Here is a 12,452-nt window from a genome sequence, read left to right as displayed (position 1 = left end):
GACTCATCTGATATGATTTGTGAAGGTAGGTGAGGAAGAATGGATGGTTTACAATTCTTATGGGTTTTCACTGAATATCTCAGGTAAGGTTGGCTGCCTTGGTGAGGCTGGGGCCTAAGGTGAGTGAATACAAATCTCCTAGGAGGCACATAAGTCTCCCTACAAAGTGCAAAGAAACATTTCAATTTGGGGTACTGTTAAATATGAACTCAAGGCACAGATTTTAGTCCTTATTATCAGTCCTTATAAAACAAGTTTTCCAGGACATAATGAGATCCAAGAACTTATAAGGAAAACCAAGCCTACAGGGTCATGGCTACAATGTAGTGTGTTCAGGACTGTGGAGTTCTACCACTCCTACACAGAGTAATAAGGGGCTTGTCCTAGGGCAGAAATGCCCTTTCTCAGCCATTATAGAACAGGCAAGGTCCAGAATCTGTAGATTACATCTTGAATGGAATCTTCCTTCATGTCCCAGTTGAGGTGTCTATCTTCTTTGATCCTCTAAGAGCAACAGGCTCTTCTCTTAGGGGTCCTCAAGATCCTTTCAGGAGATGTGTGAGGTAAAAGCAATTTTCATAATGGTACAAAAATATTTTTATTTCTAATCATAGTAAATATTGATAGATAAACACAATTAAATGAAAATTCTTTAGAGGGGAAAAGGGGCATCTTCCATAATCTTTTAAGAGTATAAAGGAGTCTTGAGACCAAAAAAGTTTCAGAACTGCCATGTAGAAGCCAGAACTTTGGAGAAGTATACTTGAAAGAAGTATATTTGAAACAAGGTGTTAACTCAGAGGAACTGATGAGACAATGGTTATCTAGTTTACATATACTTAGTACTTAGCATAGTGATATAATGGTTCTCTAAGTTCACACATGCAGAGTGTGCTGTAATGATGTAATTGTAATAGGGTATATAAGGACCAAAAAGAACTCAGAGATAGATAAAGAAGACAAAAGACAGAGGACTGAAGTTTGGAGGACAGACTGGAAGACATCCTGGTGGCTGTCCTGTCTTCATCACTTCTCCATTAAGACCAAGGCCCATCTAGAAAGCTAGCTCAGCCCCAGGCAAAGAAGACAGACTGTGAATGAAATAATAAAGACTTTGGACTTTATTCCTGACTATTCTTGTGGTGATTATTCTGTTGAGACCAAGGCTGGCCCCAAAACCTCCAGAGAGCTAACCAGGACATTACACTGCTATTCCAGAGGAAAGTGAGTTCTTTCTCTTCAGATTTTCCTGAAGTCCTTTGTCTGGATCTTTCCCTTATTCCTATTACATTCTATGTCAATTATACCTAGAGGTATACATTATTATATTCCCTTTAAACTATACTTTCCCCCAAGGAAAATGATATATATTTTCATTTTTTAGTTCCCAGCATTGAACATATAATAGTTGTTTAATAAAGGGTTTTTTGGTTTTTTTTTATCGAATTGACCAGAAGTCTTCATCGCCTTGAGGGTGAGAGGACAGACCCTGAAGACTTCATATTTTTGCTACAATTAAAATGAAAAATCTTTACAGCTATAGCATATCCAGAATATGTCCTACTTCTTCCTGTAACTGAGCAGGGGTCATTTTATCATATTTCTCTGTTTTATCAATGACATCATCATATTCTCTTCTTCTTAATGACTAAGAATCCAACCTTAAAGTCATACTTCTTCTCCTTCACCCTTATCTCACAATCAGTCTATTATAGTTTCTCCCATATCTTTTTCTCAATTCTTCTATGCCCCCATCTTCTTTCTTGTTTTTAATAGTATTTTATTTTTGCAAATACAATGTGAAGATAGTTTTCAACTTTGGCCTTCACAAAACTTTGTGTTCCTAATTTTTCTCCCTCTCCTCTCCCCTTTGCCCTCCCCAGAACAAGTAATCCAATATATATTAAATATGTGCAATTCTTATAAACATATTCACATATCATCACGTTATGCAAAAGAAAAAAATCAGGTCAAAAGAGAAAAAAACACGAGAAAGAAAAAAAATAAGCAAACAACCACCACCACAACAAAAAAATGAAAATACCATGCTCTGATCCACATTCAGCCTTCACAGTTTTCTCTCAGGATGTGGATGGCACTTTCCATCACAAGTCTATTGGAACTGCCTTGAATGACCTTATTGTTGAAAAGAGCCAACCAAGTCCATTACAGTTGATTATCTCATAATCTTGTTGCTGTATATAATGTTCCCTTGGTTCTATTCACTTCACTTAGCACCAATTCATATAAGTCTTTCAAGTATACCCTCATCTTCTTTCACAAGCTCATTAGCTCTTGCCTAGAGCTAGTGTAAAAACTTTCCAATTCTTCTCCTTGTCTCCAGTCTTTCCCATTTGAACCTATCCTAAAATACTACCAGATTAATCATACAATTCACAGTTCAGATCATGTCATTTTTCTACTCAAAAATATTCAATAGCTCCCCATCATTTCTTGAATAAAACCCAAACTCTGAGTCTGTACTTAAGGTTTTCTATATTGTGCTTTCATTCTAGCTTTCCATTCTCATCTGAATAATTAGCCTTCCCAAATTCTAGGCTCTAGCCAAATGTTTCTATTAAATACTGCTGTCCATTGGATTTTAAATCACAGAATCTGGATCTGAATTCCAGCTCTTCTGTTTATAACCTTTGTGACTCTGAGCAAGTCAAGTTAACATATTTTAGTCTTAGTTTTCTTAACTATAACGTGAAAAGATCAGACTATATGATTAAAAAAGTCCTCTACTACTCTAAATCCTATGAGCTTCTAATAATTTTCCTTTTGGGATGACAGGGTCCTACCTGTCTTTCAAGATCCAGTTCAGATTCTTCTTCCACAAAGCCTTCTTTGATCATCCCAGGGAGAAGGAAGTGAACTAAGTGAACTGTCTATCAAATGCTCTGATAGCACTTTTCACTCCTTTTCTATACTTACAAAACTCTAATTTATACCCTGTTTGTTCTTGCTAGGTACCCTAAAAAACATCTAAGTTCTAAGACTAAAAACTTCTTGTAGACTGAAATTGTTTTTTCTTATTCTTTTCATCCCCCATAATGCCTTGTATACAGAAATTACTAAATGCACCTTTGCTGAATGAATGACAAAATAGTCTTTTGCAAGGGACTCCAGTGTTTTGAAGCAACTTGGAAGATATCTCAATAATAAAAGGAATCTGTTTCTTTTTAAAAACGTGCCCACACTACCATGTTTCTCAAGCTATGTTGCAAGAGGACTGTGAGCACGTGGACTGCACACAGGAGCATGGAGCCAACGGGCTCTGGAGTATGTGGAAAAATGAATTGAGACTCTTGCTTCCTGGGCTAGGAACACCCTCCCAGCTGCACAACATGGGAAAGCTTCCTTACAGACAAGAAAAGACACATTCCCTTTGGAAAGTTTGCTATTCAGTCACTTTCCACGGAAGTTTTTTTTTTAATTGTGACCAAAACACAAGCCCTAGAAATACACAGTTCAAGCAGCTTTTGAACTCTGTTGGTGAGGCTGACCAACCCAGCATGAAAAATCTAAGTGAGGGCAGTTGCTGCTCCCCACGTATAATTTAAGAGAAAATGAAGAGCGGCAGAGGGAACTCTGCCAAGGGAAAAGGAATGGTCAAGTTTCAAGCATTTTTTCCTATAATGTGCTTTTCCAGGAATTATGTAACTTCTCCTCTTTAGATAAACACATCCTTTCAAGGGAGGTGGGGTGGAAGGGAGAAACATTCTTTCAAGGGAAAAAGTTTATTGAAACCACTCTCCCAAGTTGGACAGGTTGCCCATGTAGAGGAAGTCCCACCTCTTCAAGGAGTAGTGCACCATGCACCAAGAATGTGCCTGTCTATATCTCTTTACCTAACTTTTAAGCACTGACTAAGATTTTAGTTACTGTGCTTGGACTCATAGGGCAGCATTAGGAGCAATGAGCAGAAGCTGAAATCTTCTACCCATTGGTAGATTTTGACTCAATGTCAAGGAAAAACTTCCTAACAATGAGAGCTGTCCAAAATTAAAGTAGACTGCCCTGGGAGGTGGTGACTTCTCAAGCAAAGGATAGTTGATCATTCACGTCAGGAAGACTATAGAGGGACAGGATTCCTATTTAGCTATAAGGCTAACAAAATGAGTTATAAACACAGGTCCAACTCTAAAATTCTGTGCTTTAAGATAGTCTTGATCTGGTAGGATCATCAGCTCATAGCTCTAGAATAGGAAGGGGCTTCAGAGTCTCCCTACACCCATTTCCATTCCATTTCACAGGTGAGGAAACTGAGACCTGGATAGGTTATAAATTGCCAAAAGTTACACAAGTAGTATTAGAGGTGAGGCTTGAATCTAAGACTTCTAAGTACTGAGCTAGGGATCTTTCTATTTGCTGTGCCACAATGATCTTCCACATACCTATGATATTAAAATAGCAAGAGGACAATCATCTACCATGTTGAGTGGATTCTCTTTCAATGAAAGACCTGTGGGAAGACACAATCAAGAATAGCACAGGATAGCAACACAAACAAGGGCTTTAATCTGAACTTTTTAAGGAAGCATTCAATTGTAGTGGGCTTTTGAAGCCTTTGAAGCATCTACTCCCAGGGTGTTCTAGGAGAAAACAAAAATACTCTCATTTCTCAGTTCCTGTTTGTGCTGCTCTCATTCTTTCTTATCTAGTCTCCTCAACTTTACCAGTCAGGGTGAAGCTGAACAACTGTACCTTATCCGAGCTCGTGGAAAGTTAGGCTTCATCTCCTGATGAAACCACAGAGTAAATTACTTTACCTTTGGTCACCAGATCCTGTTGCTTCCACCAATATAACTAAAAATTCTGAAAACAGGAGAAGACAGAAACTAAAAAGACAGCTTTCAGCTGTAAGCACATTAGCAGATGGGACAGTGTGAATGCCAAGGAGTGATTTATAGGCCAAAGGAGATGTTACTGTTTCTTATTTCAGGTTATTAAGATTCAGAGATATTTAATTTGCTCTAAATCTACAAAATGAAATGATTGAAAAAGAAGTAACTTTAAGGAAAGACAAATCATGGGACTTGAGAACTGAAAGTTTCTTTAGAAGTGCTACCTTTCAGTGTTTTAAGGAAGAACTTTGTTTTTAAGTTGCTCTATTATTATAAAAATATTTTTATAGGAATGAAATCCATATTGTTATAGAAATATGAGCTAATGTTACTAATAACAGTGATAATAATGGAGTTAGAGGTAGACAGGACCTTAGAAATTATTTAGTCCAGGAATAATGAAAATGATGACAGCACTTATATCACTTGAAAGTTTGTAAAGTACACCACATATATTATTAACTCACTTAATCCTTGAAAACTTTGTGAGGTCAGTGGTGTCACCCCCATTTTACAGATTAGAACATTGAAATTTAGAAAGATTAATTAACTTGCCTAGGGATATACAACTAGCAAGAATCTTTGGCAGAATTAAGGTCAAGTCTAAAGCCAGAATTCTATCCAGTGCATCACCTAAGTGTCTAGTCTAAGCCCCTCAATTTACAGAAAAGTAACTTGCTTAAAGTCACATAGATGTTAAGCAGCAGAATATGAACTGGAACCTAGACCCTGGGGCCCCAACTTCAATGCTCTTTCCCTTGCATCACCTTACTGCTTAGTTATTTTTGGAGGGGAGTAGTGAGCAGTTGGAAACGATGTGCTTGGGTCTTTTCCCCTGAATCTGTGTTCAGGCAACTTCCTCCACTGAAGTCCTGGCAGAACTCAGAAAGAGTTGTCAGAAAGTACAAATGAGAAAGGCCTAGCTGAGTCCTTGAGCTCTAAACAAAGGTACAAAAGGAAAGTCTGGGCACCCTCAAGGAACTGTTTTAGCTCCCTTCTCTTCTCTTTCCCTTTCTCTTTATCTCAACTGATGATCTCATGGGTTCAGTGATCGTCCCTATGTAGAAGGCTTTCATATCCATCTAAGAATGTCTCTCTGCTGAACTTCAACCCAAGCTTTCTAGGACATCTATTTCTGTGTCCTGGATCTCAAAATCAAAAGATTCAAAGACAGAGTTCATTCTACTTCCTCCCAAAATTTTCTCAAAATTTCCTCTTTTCTATTGAAAGCATCATTATCTTCCCTATCATCCAAATTCAAAACTTGGGGGAAACTTTTACACTTCCCTAGCCTTTGATTTCTCCCTTCCATTTCCCTAATCAATCAGCTACAAGCTCTTATTGATCCTACCTTCATGACATCTATGGCATCTGTCCTTCCCTCTCCATTTACCAAGCTCCTATGCTAATAATCCTCATGACTTCTCACTAGGATCATTGCAATAGTTCCTTAATCGGTTTCTTTGCCTCCAGCTGCTTTTACCTCTAATTCATTTTCCAAAAAATTGTCAAGTTGATCATCCTAAAACACTGATTATAACTGTCACCCTACTACTCAGAAATCTTCTCTAGCTCTCTTTCTTCTAGGATAAAATACAAAATCCTTGGCCAATATTTAAAGCTATTTATTCCCACCAAGCTCTTACCAAGCTTGCCAATCTACATTCATGTTGCTTTCCTGAACACATTTTGTTTTCAGTCAAAATGTCCTAATAGCTCTTTCCTTAACCATGGCATTCTATTTCCATCTCTTGCCTTTGCACAAGTGCTGTGTTTCTCCCTCCCCATACTCAGAAAACACTACTTCCTCTATCTCTTTGTTTCCTTCAAAACACAGTGCAAGGATCAGCTCCTACAACAAACTTTTCCTGGTTCTCAAAGTCATTAGCATCTTTCCTTTGAAATACTTTTTTTTTTACCTATTTGGATATATTATATATCCTTAGCAGATTATAAGTAACCTTGGACAAGGATTGCTTCATTTGTGTCCAAGTATTCAAACATATCTCTCTCTCTCTCTCTCTCTCTCTCTCTCTCTCTCTCTCTCTCTCTCCACACACACACACACACACACACACACACACGCGCATATGTTTTAGTTTAGTGTCTCCCTTATAGTAGATGCTTGATAATTGTTTACTGATTTAATTTGAATAACAAAGTTTTTTCTTCCAAGTGATGATGAGATGTCTAACTTCACAGGAGCTCTGGGGCCAGACATAGAAGGAATGGGGGTCCATATTATAGAATCATAGAATATAAACATTTGAAAGAACTTGACAGATTATGAGCCCAACCTCATCATTTTGTAATTGAAAAAATCCATAGAGGCAATGTGATTTTCCAGAGTTGCACAGATGGTACATGATAAAATCATAATTCAAGCCCAGTTCATCCTTTTCCTATTGCAATACATTACACAGAACATTTTATTATCAGACCCAATAAGAAGAGATCTCCCCAAAACCTACTCAATTATCATTTGAACCATATCAGCAGCCTCACTTTCCCCAAGGAAGAAGTTCAACTAGGCCATGGTCTACTTCACATTGCACATTCATGGTAGAGTACTTAAACAATTTGAAAATCAGAAACTACAAGATATTTCAAAGAAATGTCATAGAACATATTTCTTCAAGGAGGAAGAGTCTATTCTTAGCCACCTACCTAAATAGGGAATGCTGGGGACCATCTTCAGGCTTCGGATGTACTCCCGAGTTCTCTTATAATTATCTTCCTTAGACATCAAGTAATCCAGCTTCTCAAAAGTGGTCTTGTCTTTTCGATTCAAAAGCTAGAGCAAAGAGAGGAAGAAAAATTTAGCAGTGTGAGGAGAGCAAAACCACAAACATATGGCAAAAGGAAGCAAAAATTATTGCAGAGCACAGAAAAAAATGTTTTCTATGGCAATTTGTCTCTTCCCTATCCCCCCCCAAAACCTTCTGAATACTATTAAGAAGTTTTTACTTTATAAAGTAACATTTCACATAGAAATGGGACACTTGGTAACCTTATTTGCATTTCCTTTTTCTTGGATATAGTTATATTTCAATTAGTATAAATAGGAATCCCATGAAGTCATTGCATTATTTGGATTTGCATGGCATATTTCCATCAAGCTGGAACAAATGACCATATTTTACAGAATTATAACTTTGAATAGTAGTGTGAATTCCAATATATGTGATCACTCTAGATGATTCATTATACACACTAATTGAGACCTAGCTAGATGACACAGAAATGAGCTTAGATTTGGAAGAAATGGATTTGGCTTCTTCCTGGACTATGTGTCCTTCAGAAAGCCCTCTGAGTCTCTTACACAATAAATATTTGCTCTCAATAAAATGAGGAGATTGGACTAAATTATCTTTTAAGGCCCATTTTAGTTCTCAGAGGCTATGACCTCAACCAATTATCAATTTTCAAATATCTTCACTTATTTTTAAATAATTTTTATTGTAAAATTAGTAGACCTTAATATCAAATAAATGAAAAAAAAATAAAAAATAAACAAATTCACAATGAAATCATGAACTTCAATTTATTTTTTGCTAAATTTGCTAAACAGTACAAAAAACATAAGCAAAATAATAACAACAATATATTGTTTCTTTCTATGTGTCCTCTGATCTTTTTTGCCCACATAATCAGCAACTTCAGTTGCCATTACTTAGTGCTGTAATGTTCAGTCTTGGAATGAAAAGCTATAGTTCATGTCCCAGCTCTGCTACTTAACAGCTATGTTACTTTGGACAAATCACTTCTCTCTGATCTCAGTTCCCTTCTTATGTTTTCAATACGTATGTCTTTGATATACATGTAGATCAAGATTTTATACAAATAAGAGAGTTATTATATGTATTGGTGGTTAATAATGTTGAATTAGTCTAAATAAATATAATTTATAGGTTATAAGGAATGAAAAACTTTCAAAACAAAGAGACAGAAAAGAATTGAAAATCACATAGAACTAGGATAAAGAATAAATCATCACTGTCAATCTGTCTGTTCCTAAAGTTGTTTCAAGGATACTTTCTTTTTTTCTTTTTATTTTTTATTATAGCTTTTTATTTACAGATATATGCATGGATGATTTTTCAGCATTGACAGTTGCAAAACCTTTTGTTCCAATTTTTCCCCTCCTTTCCCCAACCCTCTCCCCCGGATGGCAGGTAGACCAATACATGTTAAATATGTTAAAGTATATGTTAAATACAATATCTGTATACATGTCCATACAGATATTTTGCTGCATAAGAAGAATCAGACTTTGAAATAGTATACAATTAACCTGTGAAGGAAATAAAAAATGCAGATCAACAAAAATAGAGGGATTGGGAATTCTATGTAATAGTTCACACTCATTTCCCAGAGTTCTTTCCCTGGATGTAGCTGGTTCAATTCATTACTGTTCTATTGGAACTGATTTGTTTCATCTCATTGTTGAAGAGGGTCACGTCCATCAGAATTGATCATCATATAGTATTGTTGAAGTATATAATGATCTCCTGGTCCTGCTCATTTCACTCAGCATCAGTTCATGTAAGTCTCTCTAGGCTTTTCTGAAATCATCCTGTTGGTCATTTCTTACAGAACAATACTATTCCATAACATTCATATACTATAATTTATTCAGCCATTCTCCAGTTGAGGGGCATCCACTCAGTTTCCAGTTTCTGGCCACTACAAAGAGGACTGCCACAAACATTCCAAGGATACCTTCAATGAGCCTATCAAAATTTTACTTAGGCTCCAATATTTTTACTTAATTACAGAAATAAATCTAGGAGTGGGATTTGACAAGTGTGATCAGTATAAGAAAAGGAGGCAAAAGACTCCAGAATAGAGTACAATATAGAATTGAGTTTGTTCACTAAGAGGCCAAAATATGGAAGGGAAGAAAATATAGTCAATGCAAGGTTAATGACTTGAGAAAGAAATTAGAGGTAGAGCAACAAATATCATATCATGGACAAAGCTCAAAGTTATAGAGCATGAGACATAAGGAAAGATGGAATGATAAATGATTGCTATCAGCAGGTAAAGAAATTTCACAGTTTTTGAATCAAGAAATGAAACATTTGAGGGTGATGGCAAGATCAAGGACATGTCTCTCTATATAACTGTAGTAAAATAGAAGACAACGTAATGGAAATTGAAGAGATTGAGGAAGAAGGAATTTCAGGGAGCAACAATATATATGTTAAAGTCCCCTAGTTGTTTGCCCTTCATTCTAAAAGAGAACCAGTGACATCAGGAGAGAAATGTCTTGCCTTCGCAAGTGAACTGGATTTAAATGAGGCTGGATTGGGAAAAGTCATCAGCTTCACTTTCTCCTCCAGGATTATTTGGGTCAAGTGACAAGATACAATCAGGACAACTGGAGAAGTCCATAGATGCAGTAATAGATCTTGATCTTTTTAATCTTTAGTATTTCCCAGTTCTTACTTTCTTTGAGGCAACACACATTGAGTGATTTAAGGCTACATAAGTAATGAAGCAAAAGAAGAATACAGTATAATTCTCATTCTTGTTATAATCTCTAATATCACATTGCAAAACTAAAGTGATACTAATTGGTCAATAGGTACTGGAGTGCGAATCATTGAGCCACTAAATTACATTTAACTGTATGCAAAATATTTTATTTAGGAATGAAATGTGGAAAGGGATTAGATGAGAAAAATGTTTTGTAGAACTATGTCAAAATAGTAAATAACATATAATAAAGGTAAAAAATAGAAAAGAATCAGAAGGCGGGCTATTATCTTGGTTACAAAAGTCCTATTGAAGATATATATGAGGAGACATGAATGTGACTCACAGAGGATAAGGAACCATGGATAGGTTTTGGTTTCTACTATAGGAAAAAGTAAATAAAATATTAGAAAAACTAGGTATGATAGATCTTTGGAGAAAATTGAATAGAGACAGAAAGGAGTAGACATTCTTCCCAGCAGTTCATGAAAGCTATATAAAAACTGACCATATATTAGGACATAGACCTCAAAATTAAATGCAGAAAGGCAGAAATAGTAAATGCTTTCTTTTCAGATCACGTTGCAATAAAACTACATTCAACAAAAAGCTTGGGGTAAATAGACCAAAAAGTAATTGGAAACTAAATAATCTCATTCTAAAGAATGATTGGGTGAAACAGCAAATCATAGAAAAATTAATAATTTCACCCAAGAAAATGACAATGATGAGACATCATTCCAAAATTTGTAAGATGCATCCAAAGTGGTAATAAGGGGAAATTTTATATCTTTAGAGGCTTACTTGAATAAAATAGAGAAAGAGAAGGTCAATGAATTGGGCTTGCAACTTAAAAAGCTAGAAAAAGACCAAATTAAAACCCCCCAATCAAATACTAAACTTGAAATTCTAAAATTAAAAGGAGAAATTAAAAATATTGAAAGTAAAAAAAACTATTGAATTAATAAATAAAACTAAGTTTATATTATATTTATATATATTATAATTTTATTTTATTAATATATTATATAATACATAAATTTATTTATAATAATTATATATATATTATATTATATTTATATATATATTTATATGAAACTTAGTATTATTTAATTCAATAGTTTTTTATAGTTTTTATTCTAATATAAAACTTTTAATATTAATATAATAAAAATTATATTAATATAAAATATAAAAAAGTTTTATATAAATATATATAAAACTAAGTTTTATATATATTTATATAAAGCTTAGTTTTATTTAATTCAATAGTTTTTTAGTTTTTATATTAATATAAAACTTAGTTTTATTTATTAATTCAATAGTTTTTTTACTTTCAATATTTTTAATTTCTCCTTTTAATTTTAGAATAAATAAATAAATAAAACTAATAAATAAAACTTGTTTTATAAAAAACCAATAAAATAGATAAATCTTTGGTAAATCTAATTAGAAAAAGGAAAGAGGAAAATCAAATTGTTAACCTTAAAAATGAAAAGGGAAAACTTTCTACCAATGAAAAGGAAATTAGAGAAATAATAAGGAATTACTTTGCCCAACTTTATGCCAATAAATCTGACAATCTAAGTGAAATGGATGACTACCTTGAAAAATATAGGCTTCCCAGATTAACAGAGGAGGAAGTAAATTGCTTAAATAGTCCCATTTCAGAAAAAGAAATAGAACAAGCTATTAATCAACTCCCTAAGAAAAAATCTCCAGGACCAGATGGATTTACATATGAATTCTACCAAACATTTAAAGAACAGTTAACTCCAATGCTATATAAACTATTTGAAAAAATAAGGAATGAAGGAGACCTACCAAATTCCTTTTATGACACCGACATGGTATTGATACCTAAACCAGGTAGGTTGAAAACAGAGAAAGAAAATTATAGACCAATCTCCCTAATAACTATTGATGCTAAAATCTTAAATGATATATTACCAAAAAGACAACAGAAAATCATTCCCAGGATAATACACCATGATATATACTAGGAATGCAGGACTAGTTCAATATTAGGAAAACTATTAACATATCAATAACCAAATTAACAAAAACCTTAACAAAAACTATATGATCATCTAAATACATGCAGAAAAAGCATTTGATAAA

At 34.5% G+C, this 12,452-nt stretch overlaps 1 protein-coding gene across 8 annotated transcripts in view; it reads right to left on the bottom strand.

The window, feature by feature from the left end:
• The window catches only part of RALGPS1 (Ral GEF with PH domain and SH3 binding motif 1), a 715,060-nt gene that overhangs the window by 346,273 nt on the left and 356,335 nt on the right, over window positions 1-12,452 (bottom strand). For all 8 annotated transcript variants that reach the window (XR_004232244.1, XR_004232243.1, XM_031954314.1 and 5 more), the window contains one exon: window positions 7,518-7,644. Coding sequence is in view for 6 of the 8 variants with exons in the window: in XM_031954314.1 (XP_031810174.1) it covers window positions 7,518-7,644 (127 nt within the window). In the remaining 2 variants the exon portion in view is untranslated. The remainder of the gene's footprint in view (window positions 1-7,517; window positions 7,645-12,452) is intronic.

The sequence above is a fragment of the Sarcophilus harrisii genome, chromosome 2 (genome assembly GCF_902635505.1).
Source record: "Sarcophilus harrisii chromosome 2, mSarHar1.11, whole genome shotgun sequence".
Lineage (NCBI taxonomy): Eukaryota > Metazoa > Chordata > Mammalia > Dasyuromorphia > Dasyuridae > Sarcophilus > Sarcophilus harrisii.
This window is presented reverse-complemented; position numbering and strand designations above follow the sequence as displayed.